This window comes from Sorex araneus, chromosome X (genome assembly GCF_027595985.1).
Source record: "Sorex araneus isolate mSorAra2 chromosome X, mSorAra2.pri, whole genome shotgun sequence".
Taxonomy (NCBI): Eukaryota; Metazoa; Chordata; class Mammalia; order Eulipotyphla; family Soricidae; genus Sorex; species Sorex araneus.
The window spans coordinates 78,905,632-78,932,028 of record NC_073313.1 but is presented as its reverse complement, the minus strand read 5'-3'; the positions used below and the strand labels follow the sequence as shown (position 1 = coordinate 78,932,028).

At 40.1% G+C, this 26,397-nt stretch overlaps 1 protein-coding gene across 1 annotated transcript in view; it reads left to right on the top strand.

Moving 5' to 3' along the window:
- Positions 1 to 26,397, top strand: part of ADGRG4 (adhesion G protein-coupled receptor G4) — a 152,646-nt gene that overhangs the window by 29,359 nt on the left and 96,890 nt on the right. The window contains exons 3-10 of the mRNA XM_004606657.2: positions 1,147 to 6,948; positions 9,400 to 9,494; positions 11,859 to 11,923; positions 13,668 to 13,706; positions 17,154 to 17,207; positions 18,888 to 19,051; positions 22,793 to 22,925; positions 25,118 to 25,236. Of these exons, the coding sequence (XP_004606714.2) occupies positions 1,147 to 6,948; positions 9,400 to 9,494; positions 11,859 to 11,923; positions 13,668 to 13,706; positions 17,154 to 17,207; positions 18,888 to 19,051; positions 22,793 to 22,925; positions 25,118 to 25,236 (6,471 nt within the window). The remainder of the gene's footprint in view (positions 1 to 1,146; positions 6,949 to 9,399; positions 9,495 to 11,858; positions 11,924 to 13,667; positions 13,707 to 17,153; positions 17,208 to 18,887; positions 19,052 to 22,792; positions 22,926 to 25,117; positions 25,237 to 26,397) is intronic.

The window sequence follows — 26,397 nt, the reverse complement described above, 5'->3', positions numbered from 1 at the left end:
TGTCAAACTTTTAAAAACAACATTTTATGGAGTATTTACCTTTATGTCAATCACTATTCTAAGCAATTTAAATCTCTTGACTCACTTGATTATCAAAAAATTATAGGAAAACATTAAAAAGAAAAATTGAAGTTTGAGATGTTGATTTAAGAAATTAGTCTATTACATAATGAGTAAGTGACAGGACCAGGATTCTATTTATCATAGTTGTTTATTAAGGTTGAGTGCTGCGTCTTATTTGGCAGTGCCCAGGGGCTACTTCTAGCTCTGTGTTCAGGCATAGCTTTTGATGGTGCTCATGGGACCATATGCAGTGCCAGGGATTGAACCATAGTTGGCTGCATGAAAGTAAACAACTTAACCCATGTATTATCTCTCTTGGCCTGAGCCAGGATTTTAAATTACAATTATTTTAATTCAAAGCTATTCTTTTTTGGATGAATTTTTACAATTCTGTCCAATTTCTTTAGTAGATATAGGACTATTTAAATTACCTACTTCTTTTTAAGTGGGCTTTGATGACTTTTCTCTTTAAAGAAATTGGCCCATTTCCCAAAGCTAATCTTTTTAATCAGCACACCATTCTAGCATTCATCCTCTTTCAGGAGTGCCTATTATTATTATACAGACACTGTGCAATGGCTGTTTTTCTACTTGTTGCTTAACCAGGGCACTGTGAGAGTCTCATAAAGATTCTTCAAAGTAGAAAATCACGTTAAGAAAGACCACGCAATCAAATGATTTGATTATATCCTATTTAAAATATGTGAAAAAAACATAGGGCTCTTTCATAAAGAATTCTTTTTGATTTCTGTAGCTGAATCCAAATTAACACATGAGTCCTAATTTTTCGGTTGTTTCTGAAAGCAAAGCAATTAAAGAAATAAATACATTCTCCACAACAAATATATTTAACAACTCCATCACTAATTAGTGGACTAAACTCACCCAAAGACTGTGTATTCTACAAAGATATCAAAATTGTAAAGACACCTGGGCCGAGGAGATAGCTTAAGTGTGAAAGCACATACACTGCATGTAGAATACCCTGAGTTTGATCTCCAGCACCACATGGTCCCTGCTCCCCTCTGTGGCCCCAGACCACAGTTAAGACCCTGTACTGAGCATGAGTACTTATGTTAAAAGATATTAAAAATAAATGCATCTTTGTATTTGGAATTGATTATATAACCTTGTCATATCCCAATACAGCATCACCACTTCTGGGAAAAATAACTGCACCAACATCTTTAAAGACACTCATAACTGAAACAGCTACATTTATTGCAGATAGCTTATCTAATTCAGAAGTCATCACCCTGCCTGAAAAGAGTACCTTGAAGGGAAGTACTACCAACTCCATGAAAATGACTAAATCCCCATCTGAGTTAACAAGGACAACAAAAATGACTAAAATCACTGACAGTGAGACCTTTTATTCAACCACAACTACAAATTTCTTATGCACAACTGGATATGCCAAGAATTCATTTGCACCCAAAACTTCAGTGACTAGACCTCAGTCAAACATTAAAAAGACCACACCTTTATTCTCATTGATTGAGTCAACTTCTATGTCCACAACATCCTGGCATAAACAAAAATACACAGATATGAGAACACTCCCTATCTCCACAGCTGGCCAGGAGTTTCTGGCATCTACAGCTACTGGAACTGAACCTTGGTCTACGGTGGAAAAGATTTCAGCTATAACTACTCACATTGGGGCTGCATCAGCATTACCACCCGAGTCTGTGCTCAGCTCTGCAGTCACTCCAGTGTCTACTGTATTTCATAGAGATCACACAGCATCTACATTGGCAACATCAGATTCTGAAATAGCAGTAGCAGTCCGCTCAGTGACACACCCAACTAGGACCATTGAGATGACATCTCAGCTAAGAACAGCTGAAACAGAATCAACGTCTGTGAATTTCCAAAAGGTCTCTTCACCAGAAGTAGAGGATATAAAATCTACTTTTGTACCCAAAGAAATCTCTACTACGTCCTTTTCTTTCAGGAAATCCTCTCCCTTTACTAGAGCTCAGAGTGCACAGACGGTTACTAATGTTGAGACAACACATACAACCTTGACTCCTGGAGTCACACTTAAACCTACAATGGTTGAAACTATGCATCTACCTACAACCACTGGGTCAGAATATACCCACAATACATCTCTAGGCAGTGACAACATGCTTCCTTTGCTTTCCACTAGATCATTTTACACATCCATGACATCTGATTTTGGTCCCAAATCAATAAATTCCAAAGAACCCCATCTTTTTTCCACTAATGCAGCCACATGGACTTCCAAGCCTAACCAAACCCTGTTGAGATCAACATTTCATGGCAGTACTTTTAATATAAAACATTCATCAATAGCTACTAACATCATCATCCCACCAGAAGCAGCCACAAAGAGTGTGTCTACCACAACCACTGGTACTATTGCTACTGTTGATGTTACTACAGACAGATATACAACTCTATCTAAATTCCTGTCTCCATGGTTTGTTAATTTCTCCACAGTTTCTGAAACCACATCTGTAACCAAACTGCCTGGATGTAAACTTACCACCACACTAGTAAAAACCATCCCTATGTCCACATTAGCCCGAAATGAAACTTCAATATCAAGGGGGACAGTTATTCCACCAACAGATAGAACATCTACTTTGACTAATGTTGAACTAAATTTTTCTTCTACTGAGAGTGCCTCTGAGACCACACAAACGAAGATAAATGGAACAATTTCAGAGACAACAGCCCCTATTTCAGGGTCTGAAACAACACAAAAATTTGAAACTACTGTGACAAAGAAAGAAACAACAACTTCCCATAATCTTAATGAAACATCCACAATGACCACAACAGCTGAGAATTCTCCATTCACAACAAGGATGGAAGCAACAACAGATGAATTTACGCAAATGATGACAGTTTCTGTCACTGTTTCTCCCTTTCCTGACACAGAAAAGTTCAGTACCCTGTTGAATAATGAAACTGCAACCACTGAAGTGAGAGAAAGTTGGCTTTCTACAAAATCAGTGAAAACCACACTTAATAGTTCACACAACGGAACCGAAGAAATCATTAATTCCTCTCAGACCTTCACCACATATTGGGTCTCAGGGAGTGTACCTGATGAGAATTCAACTCCATCTCTCACTTCTACAAACACGCAGACATTCTCTGAGTCCCTTGGTGATTCCACCACAAGGATATTGGGGACAAGTTTTGCCACTACTGACAGGATGATTATGTCTTCAGCTGTTGGTGTCTTGCCTCCACAGCCTACAGCTCTCCGTTCCTCAGCAACCCCTGTGTCTATCACTCGTATGTCCTCACTTTCAGCTAATGTCTCTTCTGTATCCTCTTTGAAGGTGTCTAAAGTTACTGTACCTGAATATTCTACATTGGCCACAGCTGCTTCTACATCACTGCCTTCATATGTCTCAACAGCTACAGTGACTGCAACATCAGTGCCACCATTGGCTCAGACTGTGTCCACAACCCGTAAACCTACTCACAGAGACTCAATTCCCACCATTTCAGAAGCCACAATAATCTCTGTCAGGATGACACCTACTGCAATTCCTTCTCATACAGAAACTCCAATCTCCTCAGTGACAGTGAGGCCTGTCACTTCTATGGCAACTAAGCCTGTAACCACTCTCCCCTCCTCATCAATTGACAGAGTAACCCCATATACACATACTCTTCCCTGCTCCAAATTTCTCACTGACATTTCAGTTGTATCTGTCACTCATGGAACCTCAACAATGTCTACACCAATATCAAGCCAACCCACATCTCAAGTGGAGGAGACTTCCACACATGCTTTCAGCTCTCCATATACTTTAAGTGGTGGAGGAGATGTTAGTTTGGTTATTGACACCACAGAAACTTCCTTTGTTGATAATATCATGCCTTCACATACCTCTGCCAACAAGTTTACTGCTTCAGTTGGTGGTCACACATCTCAACTTTCCATAGGTCCTGTAAGCACACCAGTTCCCACGCTATTAGTGACCAGCACCACTCCCTTATCTTCTAACAAAGAACAGATGACTACCATTCTAGGAAATACCCCTAGAACTGTGACGGTGACAGAAATACCCACATCAAAGAATCCTTTTATTTCAGATTCCCAGAATACTTCACCCTTGGAAATAACAGATGCGGGATTTTATAAGACCACAAAAATTTCATGTAACCAAACAAAATCACCTTCAGAGAGTCCACTTGTGACTCTACTTGAGCATATTTTGGCTTCATCTCCTACTCTGGGGAGTACACAGTCTATACCTAATTCTACCTCAAGTAACAAAGTAGATATACATAGTTCTGAAGCAGCTTCCAGTCTTGGGAAAACAGTTCTTTCTTCACAAGTTCCTGTCACAAGCACCACATTATCTCCTGAAAAAGGAAGCATGAGTGTCTTGTCAGGATATACTCAGAGTACTGACAAAATGATAGCAAGTGCCACATCTGTGACTCGCCCTGTCTTATACTCTGATAGTTCATTCAAAGATACCACAACATCCAGGACAACACTTTCACACTTCCTTTCACCTATAACTCAACCTGATGTGACTTCCATTGCCTCTCCTGTTTTTGAAAACGCACAAACTTCTTCAGAGTTCCTGTCTCATTCCACAGCTGGATTATTTAGTGGAAATTTTACAGTGATGTCTACTGATAGGACCACTATGACTCATCCTACTCGAAATGTACCTACAGTATTTCTTGGAAATACCTCTATGAAAACATCCATTCCTATTTACCAGATGTCCTCATCGCCAGTTAATGTTGCTGCTTTCACCACCAAAAGAGTTTCTGACACATCCCCAATACTAATGACTAAGTCTTCTAAAACAACACACCCAGATTGTTTGAAAAGTCTCTCTACAGCTACATCTAGGCCTGTGTCTGAAATGAACCCAATGTCAGTTAATGATTCTACTTTCTCACCCCCTGCTGTATCTTCTGATTCTTCTACAACAGTTGGATTGTTCTCCACTTTATTGTCTTCAATCGCTCCTAGATCTACTATGACCATAAATCCATCTACATTGGATGTTATGCCCGTGACATCTGCTGGACATACTTCAAAAAGCACAATGATTTCCTCTGCATTCAGTACCTCAGAAATGTCAGAGGTATCCTCCAGGATCACAGCTACATCTTTTTCTTCTCCAACAGAGTCAGTGTTTCCCTCTCCGACAGATGTCCCAACCATTAGCATGACTGGGATCGTGACCCCTTTTTCAAGTATCATGGACTCCTCTCTACTCAGTTCTAAGACTACCAAAGTCATTCCTTCTGTTCCAAAAGACACATTTTCACCACTTTTATCAACAACCCAACAATCATCCCAAGGAGATAAAGCTACAATTATGGGCATGTTATCTGGGATTACTAACAGCTTACAATCCACTTTAACCAGTAATAGAGGGACAGTTCTCACAAATCCTTGTTCTAGAACTACTACCCCAGAAACTGTGCTTTCATCTACTTCTTCAGATGACCTCTATACTTCCACAAATACTCAGGTTTACCCATTTTTCACTACATTTAAGAGCACCCATGGACCCACAAAGGGTGTAAAAACTACCACCTACTTTTCTTCAAATACAGAAAAGATGACTTTGTCAGAAAAAACCACAACAGCTGAATTTACAAAGCATGCCACATCTATTTCATATCCTTCGTGGACTCCATCCAGTACAGATCCAGTTTCTTTGACATCATTTCACTTTTCTCCTAATAGTACTGAGACTGAGCTCTCCTCTACAAAGACTTCTCTTCCTCCTACATCCCAAATGGCTGAATTCCCAGACTTGGGAGCCAGAAGCACATCTAGAAATACCCAGTCTCTTATTATGACTTCTTGGAATGCCTCCACAAGTAAAGATTCTCAATTTCCAATTTCTACCTCTACTCATGAACCTACACTCAGCAAGATGGAAACAGAAACCTCCTTTCTTGTTCCTGGGTTTCTGTCAACACACTCAAGCTCTCAGACTATAAGTGAAGATATTATATCAATGTCATCAATTTCCACATCAGAAATTTTTCCTACCCTTGGGATGCCTGAGAATCCATCTATATCTTCAAGATCTACCCCTACCACTTTGCCTGACATTAAACACACATTTGGGGAGAAAACAACAACTTTAATGCCTGGGATCACAGTCTCATCAGAATCTATAATTTCGAAGCCCACAGCTTCACCGATGCTTACTTGGATCTTATCTAGTTTTCCTTCAGTTTCTCCTCTGGTATCCATATCCAAAACTCCTCACATAACTTCTTCTACCATAGAGGTGTCAAAACCCACATTTCTGACTTCTGACATGAGACCAACACAACAATTTACTAAGTTTACTTTGCAACCCTTTGACACGGCAAACACCATATTTACCAAAACCTCTCCTACACCTATAGAGGACACTATCCCTACTGGTTTCTCAACTTCTTTCCCTACATCTGTAAAAATTACAGATAATAGTATACATATTTCCAAATCTCCTGAGGCATCTTTCAGAACCACGAGGACTGTCAACTCCCAGACTATATCTCAACCTTCATCCTTTAGCCAAGTGAGTAGGTCACCTCTTACACCTGATCACACATTATCAGTTCGTTACAAGCCTCTGACTAGTGCTACAATAACATCTGCTTGGAGCAGAATCCCAGATGCATCAGCATCCTCTAATTCAGTACTTCCTAGTCCAGCACAGGATTTCCTTCTAAATATAACTACCACTACATCCAATGTTACTGGAGTCTCATTTCCATTGATAGCCACTGGAGCTACACATCTCTCAACAACTGTCTCTTCACTACTTTCATCCTCTTTTGAGATGACCTGGCTTGACTCCACATCTTCTTTTCTTCCTACGGAAGCATCAGCTTCGCTTATTGCTGAGGAGTCCGAAGGTATGTTCCACAATATATGCAGCATATAACTAAGATAACTACATGCACAACAGTCCATGTGTTCACCAGGATGGCTCCTTCTCTGAAGGTATAAAAAGATAAAGAGGGTTACTGAAGTTTCTTATTTCCTTCAGACAGTGAGTAAAGTGAGTATGCTATCCAAATGGAAGTTTTCAGTTAGCTCGCATATCTTTGTGGATTTTTCAAAACATAATGTAAAAACATAACTAAAAAAACCCCATAATGGCCGGATCAATAGCACAGCCAGTAGGTTGTTTGCCTTGCATGCAGCCGACCCAAGTTCGATTCCTCCGTCCCTCTTGGAGGGACTGGCAAACTACCGAGAGTATCCCACCCACACGGCAGAGCCTGGAAAGCTACTCATGGCGTATTTGATATGCCATAAACAGTAACAACAAGTCTCACAATGGAGACGTTACTGGTGCCTGCTTGAGCAAATCGATGAACAACGGACAACGGGAGGACAGTGGACAGACAGCGCAAAGCAAAAGCGTATTTTCACTCATCATTTATAGTAAAACGTTTATATATATGCATATGTATATATATGTATATTACAGATAATAGTATAATAGATAATATATATAATAGATTATATATATATATATATATATATATAAAGATTTATGGGATCAGACCCGACATCATTCAGGGCTTATTCCTGGCTCTGCACTTAGGGATTACTCTGGTGGTGCTTAGAGGACCATATACGATGCTAGGGGTCAAATCCTGGTAGGCTGTGTGCAGGGCAAAGGCCTTATCCACTGTACTATCGCTTCAGTAAGATATTTATTTTTAATAGATTTTTTAATAGAATCACTGTGAGACAGACCCTTACAAAGCTGTTCATGATTAGATTTCAGTCACAGTGCTCCAACACCATCACTCCAACAGTGTATGTTTACCAGCACCAGTGTCCCCAGTTTCCCTCCTTTCAACACCCCCCAATCCCCTGAACACATAGACTGCATCTATGGCAGCCAATTTCCTTCTCTTTCTCTTTCCCTCTCTTTCTCACCTCTTTTGGGGATTCTGGTTTGCAATACAGATACTAAATGGTTATCATGTATTACCTACGTTTAACACGGTTCTTGTCCAGTGTGATCATTTCCAACTATTATTGTCATACTGGTCCCTTCTATATCTTACCTACCCTCTGCCCCACACATACTTGTGCCAGATTCCCACCATTGACTAGTCCTCAAGGAAAACCAGCGCCAGTTTTCCTTGGCCTTGGATATTAGTCTTCTACTATTTTTATGTACCACAAAGGAATGCAGTCATTCTATATCTGTCCCTCACCTCTGACTCATTTCACTCAGCATGATACTCTCCATGTCAGTCCACTTATAGACAAGTTTCATGACTTCATTTTTTCAAACAGCTGCGTAGTATCTCATTGTGCAGATGTGTCATAGTTTCTTTATCCATTTGACTGTTCTCAGGTACTTAGGTTATTTCTAGATATTGGCTATTGGGAATAGTGCTGCAATGAACATAGAAGTGCAGATGGGATTTCTGCTGTGTGTTTTTGGGCCCCAGAGTATATTCCCAGAACCAATATTTCTGGGTCAAATGGGAGCTTAATTTCTCATGTTTTGAAAAATGCCCATATTGTTTTCCAAAAAGGCTGGACCAGTCAGCATTCCCACCAGCAATGAATAATAATCCCTTTCTTCCCACATCCATGCCAGCACTGTTTTTATGCATACGTAAGATATTTCTGAGCTTCCTTTTCACTTGTTTTATTCTTGATGTCCTCACTTTTATTTTGTCAGTATAACATAATCAGGAAATTGCCCCCTTTTTCAGTAAAAGGATTAGGTGGTCTTAGATTCAACATGTTGACCATACTCTAGAAGACACCAGAAAATTTTCTAGCTTGCCATTTTAATTCCTTTGATGTGGGATTCAACCTTTTACAGTCTTTACCTCCAGCTGATTAGGAATTCTTATCATTTATCTAGGAATATATGTCTTCAACTTTTAACAGCTTTTAACAACCCCTCTGGAAATTTGATAGGATAGACAAAAGAAAGGGGAAAATAAAGGGAGAAAAACCTAATTCTGTAAAAAGGCATAGGAGTAAATTAATATTTTCTCAGTATAAATGATCTTGTGATAAAATATTCATCTTGGGCAATGATTGGACTAAAACTGTTGGCCAATGAAAACTGAAGCTTTGTAGAATGTCTATGCACTGTGTAGAAACCAGAGAATTGTTAAAAAATAGAATATAATGAGACGGTACATCTTGCTTTGCTTTTGAATATGGAGCCAAAGTATTACTTCTTAACCCTGTGGTTAAATAAAATTTAAAAATTATACTTTATTATTTGGTTTCCTTAAAATAACGAGTACTTTTGACCAAAGTTATAGAAGCAAAATTTCTTGAACTGCATGAATTAAATTAATCTCCTCATTTTACAGTTTCCTTCTACAATATTGAAATGAGCTTCTCTGTCTTTGATGGAAAGCCAGGCATCCTTATTACCAGCATTGCAAAAGAATATGCAGAAAAATGGGTAAAATAATATTTTAAATATTTATAGTACTTATAAAATACATAAATAAAGATGATAGATACATGTACATATATATGAACTGAATAGATTAGAACTGCATAGTAATACTACAGCAAATGAGATTTGATTGGGGGGGGGTGGCAAGGTTTTGAACCATACCTGGTGATGTGGCTTCTCTGAGTGCTATGTTCAGGAGTTCAGTATTCTTGGAGTTGCTTCAGGGACCACATGCTGCTAGGTATTGAAATGCGATCAACCACCACAAGGAAAAAGATTCTTAATCCCTGTACTATTTCTTTGATCCTAGTTTTGATTATTTTTCTGAAAAATCTATATACTCCTTAAGGGACATCATGAGTATGCATGTGGTCTCATAGTGCCAAGACTGAAGGTTTTTCTGAGATGTTATTATTTTAATTTGCTTAGAACCATACAGTTTCTTCCACAAAACAAATTGAGAATTTTTAAAAACTTTGTTAAATTTACCTATTCGAAGAAAGGAGGAGTGTAGTAACAGCAAAGTCTGTTATTGTATTGAAATAACTTTGGTAATTTTCTCTCTTCCCTACACACTGTTTCATTTGTGCTTACATTTTCCTCATCAGAAGACTAATATATTTCCTCTAAAACCTCAGCCATTAGGATTCGGTATTTAGCTCCGTGGTAGAACACAAATCTCACATGTGTAAAATCACTGTATTCTACCCTTGGCACCAAAAATATATTCAAAACTTGGCATCTGAAATTCAGTATATCTCTCTAATACGATCATTGTATAAAATTCTCTCAATAGTTTGAGGTATAGTATTTTATATTTTTCTATAAATATAATGACATTGATACATGTATATTCCTTCATAAAAAATATAATGATCTAATTATGCTATTCTTCACGTTTCCTTTTTTCACTTAACATACATCTTTGAGCATAATCATACTGGTAAGTCTAGTTCTACTTCATACATTTTAGTAGATACATAGGATTTTACTACATGGCTATGACTTACTATTTAAATTTATTGTGTTTTGGGGTCATATCTGGAAATGCTTAGGGGACATTTCTGGCTCCTTGCTCAGGGGTGACCTTTGGATATTCTCTGGGGGACCATACATAGTGTCATAGATTGAACTGGGTCACTTTCATGCAAGGTAAGTGCCTTAATCACAGTACCATATTTCTAACCCTAAATTTACCACTTTAAGTCTAAGCATCAATTGGTGTACACTGATGTTATTTTATTTTTCCCTCTATTTGAAAGCAATATGTAGAAGAGAAGAATATCTTCACAGCAAGTTGTGGAGCATTTGAACACTTCTATAGGATAACTTGCTGGAACTGTGTCAGAGCACTTGAACATTCCACATTTTCTTAGTTATCAGTAGGTGGCCTTCCCACATAGGTGATATAAAATGTGCAAACTGCCAGCAGTGAAGGATCACGTCTGCTTCCTCGTTTCCCCAGGAGTATTTATTTCCAAGTGCAAATGACATAATTATAAGGGTTTGAGAATCGTGGGTGTATGGGTCCACTCAAAGTGCCATAACAAAATACTACAAGTGAGGAGGTTTACACACAACAGACGTTTATTTTCTCACAGTCTGAGATTAAGATATAGGCAAGGCAGGTTCTGTTGAAAACTTTCTCCTTGGCTTGTGGAATGGCAAACCACTCTTTCTTGCTGTATCCTCACGTGGCCTTTTTTTATGTGTGCACATGCAGAGACAGAGTGATAAAAGAGATATCTAATGCATTGTCCTCTAGTCTTACAGGAATCCCAGTACTGGGGTTGAAGAGATAGTACAGGGGTTAAAGCACTTTCCTTGTGCATGGTCAATCCCAGTTCGACCATATAGTGTTCCCCAAGCACCACCAGGAGAGATCCCTGAGCACAGAGCTGGGAGTAAGTGCTCTGAGCTCTGCTGCATGTCACTCAAGCTCCCCTACTTAACCCCCCCAAAAAAGAACTCCACTCCTTTGGGTTTAGGATCCTACTTTATGACAGCATTTAACTTTAATGAACTCTCCAAAGACATATTTCTAAATGCCATTAGCTAGCCACCTAGAACATATGTATTTGGCAGAGGGTGGGGACACAACTCAGTCTTTACTGGTAGGTAACAAGCAAATTGATACTGAGTGGAGTAGATGGGAGTGTTGAAACCACTGAAGGAATGAAGACACTTTAGTGATGATGTCAGCTTTGCTTGGTTGACATAGAGAAATGGAACAAGGGAGTCATGGGGGATCCTGAGTAGTACCCCTTGTGGCCCCCATAACTAACTACAACAAGACCAGAGCTTGAGGAGTTAAACCAAGCATACTAAAACTCACCTTTTTCCCCATTTTGTTTTTTTTTTTTACAGTTGAATTCTGTATTTCAGGATAGTGAATTTGCTCTTGCTAATCTAGCTGTTGAACTGAAAAGCAGGTGAGTCTCATTTACTCTGGACCCAATGTCAGTTTGAGGGTATTCTGTGTCTGTTCCCATCTCGAGAGGCTTTCCTTTGTTTTTGTCTAAGATTTCGGGGTTGCTTTGTTTTGACTTGCATCTTCTCTTCTGAGTGTAGGTTCACTTTGTAATGAGGCAGAAATTGGTATTATTACTGTGGGGGTATAAAGCAAACAGGAGAACAAAACAGAAAGAAATAAGTAAAGAAGAACAGTAGAATTAGACTGAGTCACCTCAAATGTCCCTTCAGTGTTAGAATGCTGTTATTCTGCAACTTAGGAAAATGTCATACCTATGGAAAAGGGTGGAAGCATAGGGATGGCCAAGGCAGAGGACTTAACTACCATCCCTTGTTGTTTCAGTGAAGATGGTTTGAGGAATTTGAAATTCCAGGGGGACCTTGAAATGTTGAAATTGAGGAATGCTGACCAGAGCACAGCTTGCTGGGGGTTCTCATAAGGAGAGGGAGATGGTAAAATTAATAGACACTGAGTAGTATCAAGGAGGCCATGACAAAGGAATTTGGTCATCTGAGAAAGAATTCCTCTGCTATTGCCTTGATCTTTTGTACTGGTCCTCTGTTAAAGGAACATCCAAAAGTTTCCCTGTGCAAAATAGGTCTGACTCTGGTATAGCATGCTAAGCTGGCTTTTAAAACGTTAAGTGTGACTGTCTATGTGATATTAGACTTGAATTTCATTTATTCCTACAAGTTTAAATATAACTAGTTTCAAGAAGGTTCATGGGAAATAATAGAAGTAAGTTCATGGTAGGTTATTAAAAGAAAATTGGGGATGCTTGGAGTAAATAACATTCTTTTAAAAAATGTGTCTATTATTTTTCCTTATTACAAAAACGATAGGCGACCATTCTAAAAGTCTTAGTGTTTTACATAAATATATAATTCAGGTAGTGAAAAACTTCAGAAGGCTGCTTTCTCTCTTCTCCTCCAAGAAATCTGGTTAACAGCTTATTTTCTATTCCTCTAGATTTGTTGTCAAACACTTACCAAGTGAATGGGAGCCTATTCTACTGCTTTGTAGCTTTCTATTCTTCATTTAGAATGCTTCGTGTTCATCTTTTCAAGCCAATGCATAACCTATCTTACTCATCTTTTTTGTTTGTTTGTTTGGGGGCCACACCTGGTGGTGCTCAGGGCTAACTCCTGGCTCTGTGCTCAGGAATTACTGCTGGCAGAGCTGGGGGTGTCAGAGATCAAAAGCAGTTGGCCATGCGCCACTTTAGTGCTCTACCTGCTGTACTATCACTACAGCTCCTCAGCACCCATCTATGAGCACATTCACTGCTACTACCTCAGTGAGCAAATGAGATCAAACCAAGGCAGGCCGCATGCAAGGCAAGCACTCTGACCACTGTACTAACTCTGTGGCTCCTAGTTTATTCATCTTAAGGACTGATTAGAACCCTTTAGTATCAATGCACCATGATGTATTTATCCAGTTACCTAGTGAATTACATTTCAATTATTTTCACCTTTGTACATATATTTATTTGTACATCCTTGCTGATACTATTATGGACTAGGAAGTGGGACTGCTTGTCTATGGCCTACTGTCATTTTAATATGCAAATGGTGACCATTGAATTCGAAACACAAGAGTCTGCTATTAAGCCTTGGAGTTGTCTTTCTTCTGAGCTTGTATCCTTTTGTGTTTGATACTGTATCTTATTTTTCTATAATTCTGTGATACTCTTGATACAGAGACTCTTCTGAAGAAGAAATGAACATGGACCGAATTTTTGTAAGTACTTTTGCAAAACACATCTACTTGTAATCCACCTTATTTGTACCTAAGCAGATGTGAGTTTTTCCACCCACATATAACTTATCAGACAAGGTTCAACTGTGCTAATTGAGGGTCAAATTACATTACTTTCTTTGGAGTTCACACAAAAACCTATCAAGAAAACAAACCTCTGCTTTTCTGAGCTCCCTGTGTGACATTTTTTGAGGCATATTTTATGGGCCAGGTGTGTTTTGGGGAGGGAGGTACAGAATTATTTGGGGATTACAAATGGGAAATGGAATTTCTTGGTTGTAGACATCTTTAAAAAACAATTAATATTTTATTGAATCACCATGAGATACACAGTTACAAAAGTTGCTCACGATTGGGTTTCAGTCATACAATATTCCAACACCAATCCCTTCACCAGTGTACATTTCCCAACACTGAATTCCCCAGTTTCCCTCCTGCCATACACTCCATCTCCCCAGCCTGCCTCTATGGGAGATATTTCTCTCTCTGTGTCTCTCTCTGTCTCTGTCTCTGTCTCTCTCTCCCTCTCCCCCCCTCTTTGGGCATTATGGTTTGCAATACAGGTGCTAAAATTTTATCATGTATATTCCTTCACCTCCTTTCTGCATTTTGTTGTGAGACATAAAAAGCATTGTATGACAGTAATACAGAAAGTAGAAACAAGGGCCAGGAGGACTGGTCCATTGTTGTAAGCTTGCCACAAATGGGTGGACAGTTAGGACAGAGAAGGAACCTCTATGACAATAATAGTTGGAAATGATCACTCTGGTTGTAGACATCTTTCTGAGCACCCTGGTTCATCCCACTGTAACATTATTGTTCTAAGACTAGAATTCACATAATAAATCCACCCTCTAATTATATAGATTTGATGAAGTTTTTCCTTGTTTGGGACCACTGCTGGCTGTGCTCATGGCTTACTGCTGGCTCTGCACTCAGGGATCATTCCTGGTGGGGCTCAGAGGATCATATGAAATTTTGGGGATTGAACCCGGATCAGCAGCATGCAAGGAAAACTCCCTACCCACAGTACTATTGTTCTAGACCCAGATTTTTTTTTTGTTTGTTTGGGGGCTTCACCTGATGGAGCTCCGCGGCTATTCGTAACTTAGTGCTCAGGGGTCACTTCCTTCAGTGCTCAGGAGACCATACAGTGCCAGGGATTGAACTTGGACCTCCTGCATGGGCTATATCTCCTGCCCAATTGTAGAGATTTGAAACCAAGGTGTGACAAATATATAGCCTCACTCCAATTCTCCGTTTTTTCCTGTGCCACAAAGTTTTTTTTTTTTTAATTTTTATTAAATCACCATGTGGAAAGTTACAAAGTTCTCAGGTTTATATGTCAGTTATACAATATTCAAACACCCATCCCTTCACCAGTGCCCATATTCCACCACCAGAAACCCCAGTATACCCCCCCGCCCCCACCCCCTACCCCCTACTGTATAACTAATGAATTTCACTTCATTTTTTCTTTACCTTGATTACATTCCATAATTCAACACAAAACTCACTATAGTTGACATAACTCTCTCTCTCTCTCTCTTTTTTTCTTTTTCCTTTTCCTTTTTTTTTCCTTTTTCCCCCTCATCCCCCTTCCTGCGCCTCATAGTATGGTGTACGCCACGCCGCGTCGGCCAGCGTGGGGCTTTTGCTTAGTTCACAGTCCAGAGGTGGCTGCTACATGAAAAACCTTCAATATTTCAACAAAAACTTACTGTTATTATTTGGAGTTTTCCCCCCAAATCAGACCTGTTCAAATGGAACCGTTTCACATTGCTGACAATTATAAATGTTAAGTCTATAATTTGGTTTTGAATTTCTGTATAAAGTCCAGGGAAAATTCTGCCAGAAATTACATAGCCCAGCTCACAGTCCCAGTGCATTGCTGTAAGAAGTCTCTGAATTCAAAGTCTTTAGGCGAGAGGGTCCGATTCGCGCTCAGCAGCTCCGGATTTATCTGGGCCGAGGGCGTGCCAGTTACGCCCCCTTCCCATGAGTTCCTGGGAGCCCCCAAAGTAAAATCCGAATACCTGTGGGTTTGGAGTCACAGAAGATTGTGCCACAAAGTTTTAATGTTAATCTTGGAAATGATTAGTGAGCACACATTTCATCATCATCATCATCATCATCATCATCATCATCATCATCATCATCATCATCATCATCAGTTTCCCCACTGTGATTTACAATACTGCCCATGAATTGGTTTTATGCATAAAACATTCTAATAACACACCCTCCTCCAGCATGTCCCCTTGCACTACCATTGTCTCAGTGTCTCCCTTAACTCATCCCCCACATCTTCCTCTCCCCAGCCCCCACCCAAGAGAGGTAAGCTCATTTCTGTAAACCAGTTCTCAGTTTTTGTTTCCTTTGGCTATTTGTTACTCCCCTGATATGCTTCTTTATATCCCACATACGGGAGAAATCATTCTGCATCTCCCTCTCTTCTTTTATTTCCTTCTGACAAGCACAGTTTTTAAGGTGTTTAAACAGGGGACACATATTTTTACTATACAAAATACAGTCTAATCTACAGCATATTCCAAATGTTCTGCCTCCTTTTAAAACAATTTCTGTAAATAGCTGGGCCTGAATTTGTTTAATTTAATACATTTTAGATATTGCGACACGCCTAAACTTCCTCTTAAATAATAGAGGTGTCTTTTGGTAATTCTGAGGCACATAGAATCAAGCTGAGTGGGTTGGAATCCCTATTCTTTCACTTTCTCCTGTGAGACCATGGGCAACTTAATTAACCTCTCTGTATTTGTTTCCCTGCCTGTAATATGGGAATAATCATGGCAATGTTTCTTGCAGCGCTGTAGGACAGATAAAATGGAGTAATTTGTGTAAAGTGCAGAGCACGAAATAGAGTGTGGAATATATATTTGAGAGTGTTCACAATTGTCACCACCACATACCCAGATATAAGGTTTCAGGATCCAGACCCATAAAGTTTTGATTCTTTTCCAAGTTCTGTGACTTGTGAACTCTGTGATGTGAGGCAGATTATAGAACTTTTCTGAGACTTAGCTTCCTCATCCAGGAAATGGTATGACAAATCTCTGCATTATCCTACAGAGCTGGTGTTATGACTCAATGAAATAATTTTGGATTTTTTTATACTTTGGGGGATATACCTGGCAATGCTCTGGGGCTATTTCTGGTTCTGTGCTCAGGGATCATTCTTGGAATTTCTCAGGGAATGATATGTAGTGCCTTGGATTGAACCAGGGCAAGGCAAGTGCCTTACCCCTTACTCTCTCTCCAGTCCCTGAATTAATGTTTTGAAAGTGACTTGCAGAGGGCAATGGATTATCTAAGCATAAAGTATAATTACAAATGTTGTTAACAATAATCCCTATTGCCATTTTTGATGCCTTATAAATGTCAATGACCTATATGTTTCTTTCGCATTATTTGAAACAGAAAGATGGACAAGAAATGATGACAATTCCTCATATATCATACAGGTAGGAGCTGAGTTTATTCCTAGCGGGTACATTTGGTTCTGATTTTCCTTCCATTTAATTCTGTATGTGCAGCCTGTTGGTCAGACTTGTCAGAAGGAGATCAAAGTACCCAGTGGTTATTTTACAGATGCTGTAATTGGGCTCTTGCCTTCATGAAATAAGTTATTTCATTTGGTCACGGCACAGACTAGCAGCTGTCTCTGCCTCTTTGTAGTGAAGAGAAAATGGGGTCCAAAGTGGGCCTAATTTGGGTATGGGGGGAATAAAGTATTTGTTGTCATAAAAAAAGTCTACCAAGTACTGAGCAGAGAAAATGCAAAACAACATGGAAAGCAGCCTCACTTCTGTTTAGACTTGTGCTCCAGCTCCTCCCAGATTCCTGGCTACTATTGGTTGCCTTGATGTGACTTCAGAAGGACATATAGTCAGAGACTATATGCACTGCCACCGAATTGTTTGGATTCTGGAGCAGAGGATCTGTGAAGCCATAGGAAAGGTCTTCTCGGCCTGATAACCTGAAAATTGAGAAAAGGGTCTCTAAAGTAAAGGAGGGGACAGGGAATCAGAGGGGTCAGCGAGAGTGGAAGAGACGCATGGTTTAGGTTGGATAAAGAGCGAAATTTTGGGTTTTTTTTTGTTTTTGGGTTACACCCGGCGATGCACAGGGGTCACTCAGGAATTACCCCTGGCGGTGCTCAGGGGACCATATGGGATGCTGGGATTAGAACCCAGGTCGGCCGCGTGCAAGGCGAACGCCCTACCCGCTGTGCTATCGCTCCAGCCCCAAAGAGAGAAATTTTGAGTGAACACAGGCACATCTAATGTTCAATTACTGTTAGTACCTAAGAAATGTGTTCTTGAAAAGCCTTTGCCTACAAAGGCAAATGGAGAAAAAGTGTAAATAGGTTTGTGAACCTTAAATGTGCTCCATAGTGGAATATTAGGGGAATTTTGACTGTTGAAAGACATCAATTCAGAGGTTGAGGTCATGGATAGCTGTCTTCTTTCATGGGCAGAAATTTTCATGGCAGAAATGAAATACGAAGGCCTTGTTATCTTGAGACACTTCATCTCTCTAAAGCTCAATTTCCTTATCTGTATAATGGGGATGATAGTAGCTAGCTATTAGCTACCTTGTAAAGTCACTGTGATGAGAGAATCAAAAAAATACATGGAGTATGAGCTCTCCACAAATTCTTTCATCTCATTATCATTACAACAGCTATTAATCTATTATAAAAATAGACCTTCTGCAGAGAACATATTTCTAGATCAATTGACCAAGTGCCTATTTGCCCTATCGCAATAATGGTGGACAAATTGGAGATGGGAAGGATGAAAGGTTTTCTCTGGAGTGGTGAGCCTGAGTACTCTCTACCACCATCATTTTCTCCACTATTGGTCACAAAGTTGTAGACTTTTTCTTTCAAAATCATATAAATGCTGCTCCTAATTCTTTTAAAAACAAGGTTTTGTGTTGCTTGTTTTGAATACAAAACATTTTTTCAGAAGATTTCAATATGCTCTCTGCCATAATTTTTTTGATAGTCACTAAATAACTGTAAATTTTCTGCTATTCATGGACAACTTATTACGTAATCTGTAAAGAATTTTAGTATCACAGGCCAAATTGCCTGGTTACATAACTGCAATGTCTTTTTCCTTTGCTTCACTTTTCAGCTGTGTTTGGCGGGTCATCATAAAAGCGAATTCTTATTTATCATCCACCAAACTGATTACCAGGATCAAAAGTAAAATAAGGAACAACCTCAAGCAAGGAAACTTCACATCACATAGATTGAAGTTATTAGTAACATCTGAGCGTATTCTAGTGGAAAAATTAGGTAATTTTGGAGAGGGTATTTTCATATGAATCTATTCCCCTGAAAATAAGGTTCATAATGTTTATATAGTACGGGGTCCTGGACTCAGAGGGGAGAGAGGTTGTTTTCATCTTTTCTAAGCCTCAGTGCCCACTTATCCTGACAACCTTTCTTCTAACATAAAGAATAGATGAAAATCCAGAGAGATGACTCAAGGGGCTGAAGAACATACTCTGCGTGAAGAGGCCCAGGTTTAATCCGCCGAGCTGTAGGCTCTCCTGAGCAGCACTGGGAGCTGCTCTCAGGCACTGAGCCGAAAACAGTCCTTCAGTGCTGTTGGGTGTGACCCCCAAACAAATGAAGAAATTAAAAAGAAAGAATCCGAAAACAGTCCTTCAGTGCTGTTGGGTGTGACCCCCAAACAAATGAAGAAATTAAAAAGAAAGAATGAAACTTAAAAAGAAACTATCCCCAAAGTAGCAGCTAGACTTTGATAAAAACCATAGTGTTCACTGATGGAAAAGGAGAAGGTATGGGAGGATAACACTGTAGCACTGTCATCTGGTTGTTCATCAATTTGCTCAATTGGGCACTAGCAATGTCTCCATTGTGAGACTTGTTGTTACCATTTTTGGCATATCGAATATGCCACGGGTAGCTTGCCATACTCTGCCGTGCGGGCGGGATATTCTTGGTAGCTTGCCAGGCTCTTCGAGAGGGATGAAGGAATCGAACCCGGGTTGGCCGCGTGCAAGGCAAATGCCCTACCTGCTGTGCTATCGCTCCAGTCCATGAGAGGATAGGTTGAGAAAATTTTTAATAGTGAAACATTTTGGTGGTGGATGCAATGAGTCTTATGCACACAGAGAACTGTGAAGTTATGTGCCTGGAGTTCCATAATATTGTGTAAACCAATTAGGAAACTAGTTTAACTGGGTGAAAGAGGTCAAGTATATGGTTAAAAATAGAATTTGACTTTTGATTTTTTTTTAATTATTGGGGGTTGTTGGGGCCACACCCAGTAGTGCTCATGGGCAATTTCTGACTCTGAGGTCAGTAGTGATCCCTGGTGGATCATATGTTATTCCACATATTTGACCATGGGTCAGTGGACTCCAAAGAAATCACCTTAACTTTTTGTTCTTTTTTAAAATTAAATTACTGTGAGATGCAGTTACAAAACTTTCATGTTTGACTTTTAGTCATACAATGATCCAACACCTATCCTCCACCAGTGTACATTTTCCACCACCAATGTCCCCAATACTCCTCCCACAACCTCCGCCCTCTGCAGATAATTTCCTTCTTACTCTCTCTCTACTCTTGGGCATTATGGTTTGAAATACAAATACTGAGAGGCCATTACTTTTGGTCCTTTTTTCTACTTTCAGCACACATCTTCCAGCCATTTGCTATCTCTTTGGCCTCTAGAATTGAATGTTTAGTGGAAAAGTTAATATACATTATGCAGATATTGAATTAAAAGGAAGCACACCTGAAACTTCTTTATGTTATCATGCAGCGTTGTGTCAGTAATAAAAATGGTTTTTAGAACAGTACCAGATAGGTTATCAGAAATGGCTGGTCAGCTATGTATATAAACAATGGCTGGTCAGAGTTTTCTCATTCGCAGAAATACCCAGAGACAAGAACAGATTTTTGCATTGCCCAACAGACACTTCCTATTTTTTTCATGGTTGAGTTATTCTTTATTCCCCCCTTTTTTAAATTGAATCACCATGCGATAGTTACAAGCTTTCATGTTTGAGTTACAATCACACAATGATCAAACACCTATTCCTCCACCAGTGCACATTCCCCACCACCAACATCCCCAGTATACCCCCCCCTTTACCACCTTCCACTGCCTCCATGGCAAATAATATTCCCCATACTTTTTCTACTTTTGTGCATTATGGCTTGCAACACAGACACTGAGAGATCATCATGTTTGGTCCGTTATCTAATTTCAGCACACATCTTCCATCCCAACTGATTCCTCCAGCCATCATTTTCTTAGTGATTCCCTTCTCTATTCCATCTGCCTTCTCCCCTCTGTTCATGAAGCAGGCTTCCAACTATGGAGCAATTCTCCTGGCCCTTGTATCTACTGTCCTTGGGTTTTAGTCTCATGTTATGTTATTTTATACTCCACAAATGATTGCAGTCCTTCTATGTCTGTCCCTCTCTTTCTGACTCATTTCACTTAGCATGATACTCTCCATGTCTATCCACTTATAAGCAAATTTCATGATATTATCTCTCCTAACAGCTGCATAGTATTCCATTGTGAAGATGTATAAAAGTTTCTTTAACCAGTCATCTGTTCTAGGGAACTTGGGTTGTTTCCAGTTTTTGGCTATTGTGAACAGTGCTGCAACGAACATATAGATAGGTACAGATGTCATTTCTACTGCACTTTTTTGCACCCTCGGGATATATTCCCAGAAATATTTCCTAATTTATTAGACACAACCAATTCATCTTGGAAACTGACGTAGTATCAGTCTAGAACTTCTTTTGTGGGCATTTTCTTTGCAAATTAGCAAGACTCAAATAGAAAACCAGAAAGTTCACTCCATCTCTTTCACATTGCTTCCAAGCTTTCTTCCTTTTTGTCCTAGAGTCAGAGGTAAAATCACTGCTAGCTCAAATAATCCACAGAGGTATCAGAGCACACAGTTATCATTGCAAAATGAATCTAGTGGCAGAGGGTTGGCCATGACTACCAAGGGAAGTGAGGGAGATGGAAGATATCAAAGGGCTGAAGCCCTGGGCAGAGGCCATCAGGCCAAGGAAACAAGGTCTTCTCGAGAGCCAAGAGCAGGCCCATTGCGTCCACTCAGAGTAACAGTGGTGAGGCCAGAGCAAATCTGGCTGAGACATTCCATGGGACAGTGTCAAATGATTTCTGGAGTCAGAGTTTCACACCCATTGGCTGATGAATGAAAATTGTGAACTGGAGCCAGAGAGAGAGAGAGAGTGCTGAAAGTAATACCTTGCATGTGGTGTATCAGCTGACACCCTGTTCAAATCCCAATCACCGCATATGGTCCTTGAGCATTGCCATGGATCACTTGTGAGCACAAAGCCAGGAAAGGTCCTTGAGCACTGCCATGTGTGCCACCCGCCCCCCCCCCCCAAAAAAAAAGGAAGCTAGGAATATATCGCTGGACCTTGCCCAGGGGATAAATTCATCTGTCACTTCATGGGACAACACTTGTCAGCCAAACCTTGCCCTTGGCACTACTCTGTCAGAACAGGACACCCCTGTCAGTAATGGTGATGGAATATATACTGAATTAACTAAAGCCAAATTCATGGTAATCCGTCCATTAGGAAGAGAGGAACCATCCAGAAAGAGGAGTTAACCTTTCTCCTGCCATTGTCCCAACACTATCGACAACGACTACTTCATATTGTTGGCTGGCGTGGTCTTTGGATTTTCACTCTAGACCATGTTGTGTCTTGACCTTTTTCAATGTATATGTATCATTTTAAGAAATCAAACTCAAACCCTGTCCTGTCCAACTGCTGATTTCAATGAACAGGTCTAAATATGAGGATGAATTGGGAAGCTTTATTTTTTTTTAAATAAGGAATCCATTTAATGCTATTTTCAGTGAAGCTGGGTAGGAAAAGTTTGCTCTTTTATTCATTGATGTTTATGCGCAGGGTAATAAGTGATGGGTTGTAATGGATGTTCTTGATACTTTTAAGTGCCTTTTGCCCTTTAAAATGTGCATACATTTTCTCTTACAGAGCCAGGAAAGTGCAAAGCCGATAAAACAGCCTCCAAATACAAAGGGACTTATAAATGGCTCTTAACCAACCCTACAGAGACAGCCCAAACTAGATGCATAAAGAATGAGGATGCAAACGCTACCAGAATCTGGTATGTACTGGCTATGTTTGAATTGATAACCCAGCAAAACCAAGTTTTGCTTCATGGAGGAAACTCGTGTCCTTGGGTCATTTGTCTGAGCAAGTTCTCTCCCTTTACCCCACCTGCCTTGGTTTGTCTTTCTTTCTTACACTGTAGAAAAACATTTCAAGAACAAAATAAAACAAAACCATACAGACTAGAGACTGAACACAATGGCCACTCAACACCTTTATTGCAAACCACAACACCTAATCAGAGAGAGAGAACAAAAGGGAATACCCTGCCATAGTGGCAGGGTGGGGTGGGGGGAGACGGGACTGGGGAGGGGGGGAGGGATGTTGGGTTTACTGGTGGTGGAGAATGGGCACTGGTGAAGGGATGGGTTATCGAACTTTGTATGGGGGAAACATGAGCACAAAGATGTATGGATCTGTAACTGTACCCTCACGATGACTGTCTAATTAGAAATAAACTAATAAAAAAATTAAAAAAAAACAAAATAAAACAAAATCCTTCACCCCCTTTCCTCCCCATTTGAGAACAGCTGCCTCTGTGGTGTATTCGGTCCTCTAGCCTTCCTTAGATGCATCTAATTTTCTTTTTGGTTTTTGTCTTCGTTTGGGGGATGGGGGCACACCCGGCGATACTCTGGGTTTACTCCTGGCTCTGAACTCAGGAATAACTCCTGGCAGTGCTCAGGAGAACCATGTGGGATGCTGGGGATCGTCAAACCCTGGTTGGATACATACAAGGCAAATGCCTTACCTACTGTACTCCCTCTGGGCCCTATGCCTCTAAGTTCCGTCTGGGGGGTCATTACCGTCCTCCTATCAATAACGTCTTGTACCCTCTCACAAATGACTCGTCAAGCACTTCCCCTGTTTTGCATTTATCTCCTTATGGGCCATTTCGCAAAATTGCCCCCAAAGCTCCCCTGATGATGGACCATACCAATTTGCCAACTCACTTTTACATTGCCACTTTTACCATTTTCCTCTTTAAAATGATCAGCCCCTCTTCCTTTACTCTCTGCTGTTTATCGCTTATGCCATTAACTTAAGTGGGAGCCCAGAGGAGCAGAGTCTTTGACAGAGGCTTACAAAACTCTCTCTGCCAAATAGATAAAAATTAATAAAGCACTCCCTTTTCCGAGGTGACCTCTTGACTTCTCGACTGTCTGTGGACCCTGCGGTTTTAATGGTTGCATTCAGAGCTCACGTGTCGCTTTTCCTTTCCTGTGTTGCTAGTTAGTGCAGTCCCCTGCTGCTTCTTGCCTACTGTTGTTTTTTCTCATGGCCATGCTGGGGACCAAACCCAGATCCTTAACCCCTCCCTACAAAGTATGTGCCCTACCGCTGAGCAGCCTCACCCCTGGACTGCCCGCTATTACTTTCCAGTGGTCTGCCTGCGTCTATGACCACCCAACTAGGCTTTCTGTTGCTGGCAAGATGGTTTTCCCTCAAGAATTAATTCCAACCCCATAGGTAAAGCACTAAAACCCCACAGGCTCCTTACTTAGCGGTTCACATCAGCTCGAAGCGGCATTGCCATTCTGACCCAATGGGTGCTTCCGACGCTCTCCTCTGCTGGTGCTATTTGTTCTGTCCGCAGAGACAGGATGGTTTACTCTATCTCTGTGCTTTTAGTGTCCCGCTCAGCTCCAACGCTGCAAAATGAAAGTTCTTCTTGGCTGGGTGTTTGAATAGATTTCTTTTTCTTTATCCAGCTCTTCTTCTCCCTTTCTTGACTAAACAAGAAAGTTGCAGTTACAGTCTCCGAGCATCAAGTTCCAAACTCTCTGAATAAGCCCCTTGTGTGTCTGCACATCCGATTTCCGGTCCTAGAGCACACTAGGCGCTCAGTAACGGGTTAGCGGGTTAGCGTACCTGACAGGAAACTAGCTGAATTGGATAAAGCCCCAGGGGTGGGTAAATGGATAATGAGGGCCAGTGAGCTACAGAGGGCGCTGTGCTAATTGCAGTGGATGAGCTAGATAGAAATAGCATCCCGATGGGAGATGGGAATTTCCTCTTAAATTCGGTCTACGGAAAAGGAAAGAGCATAAAGGGGCAAAATCTTTGCATGGAGACTTGCTCGGCTGGATGTTGCGAGTCTTGTGCCAGACTCTCTCCGGTCTCTGCAAAACAAGCATGTTGCAACAAGCATATGCTTTTTTTTCATTCCTCTCTCCTCTCTTTCAGCTCAATCAGTATCAAAACTGGCAAATCTCAGTGGGAAAAACCCAAGTTTAAACAGTGCAGATTGCTTCATGGACTTCCTGATAAGATTGTGGATCTGGCTAATATTACTATAAGCGACGGTAAGTCGGTTTGGACACATTTGAGAAATAATGAAATGTCTGTTAATTCGTCTCCTTCACCCAAGAATAGTGATTGGTCAAACCTCTGTAAAAAAATCTACCTGACAACAATCCAATTTTAGAAGCTGTTGTTGATGGTGAGAGCAAGAGAAGTTAGGATGGCTAGTGGCTTTGTTTAGCTTTATGTAACTTTAAAGGGAACTTCATAATGCTTTACATTTTAGACACTTTCGATAATTATTTTCCTACCTAGGTTTTAATTTTCTAAGTTTTCATGCCTAATACTAATCCCTCACATAATTCAAATATTAAAAATAAAATGACATGCAGTAAAGCGGCTACGGAGAGAGCTAAAGTGTCTGGAACATATGTTTTGCTTGCAAGAGTCCAGGGTTTGATTCTTTGCACTACATGGGTGTTGGGCACCATCAGGAAGGATCCGTAAGTGTAGAGACCATGAGCACTGCCAGGTGTGGCCCCCCCAAAAATATTATTGAGTATAACATCTCCCTACTTTGACCTCAACCTTTCAATTACTGTCCACAGAAATGTTTTGTGCATCTATACGGATATATATTTATATTATATATAAACATGAATGTATATATTTTATGTATGTATTTCCCCTCCCTTGTTTTGGACCCTAGTGCAGCATGCTATAATGCCATTCTGCACCTTCTGAATTTTCATCTTAACAATGTTAAAGAAATCATCATATTAGTATATAAAAATCTTCCTCCTTTCTTTTTCCTGCATTGTATAATATTGCAACGATACACCATAATTCATTTCTTTAACTTGTTTACTATGCATGGTTTGTAATTTGTTAATACCATTACGGAATTTTTTTTAAAAAAACTTATTTTAATGAATCACCATGAGAGACAGTTACAGACTTACAAACGTTCGTGATTACGTTTCAGTCATACAATATCACTGCTGGTGGGAATGCTGACTGGTCCAGCCTTTTTGGAAAACAATATGGACGTTTCTCAAAAAACTAGAATTTAAGCTCCCATTTGACCACGTATGGAATTTTTTAGGGGAGATGTTATAATGAACTTGGAACATGTGGGTTTTATTTGAATCAAAAATTCTTAAAATTAGAATTATTGTGTCAGTCATATCTTTGATGGTGTCAAAATGCTCTCTGTAATATTT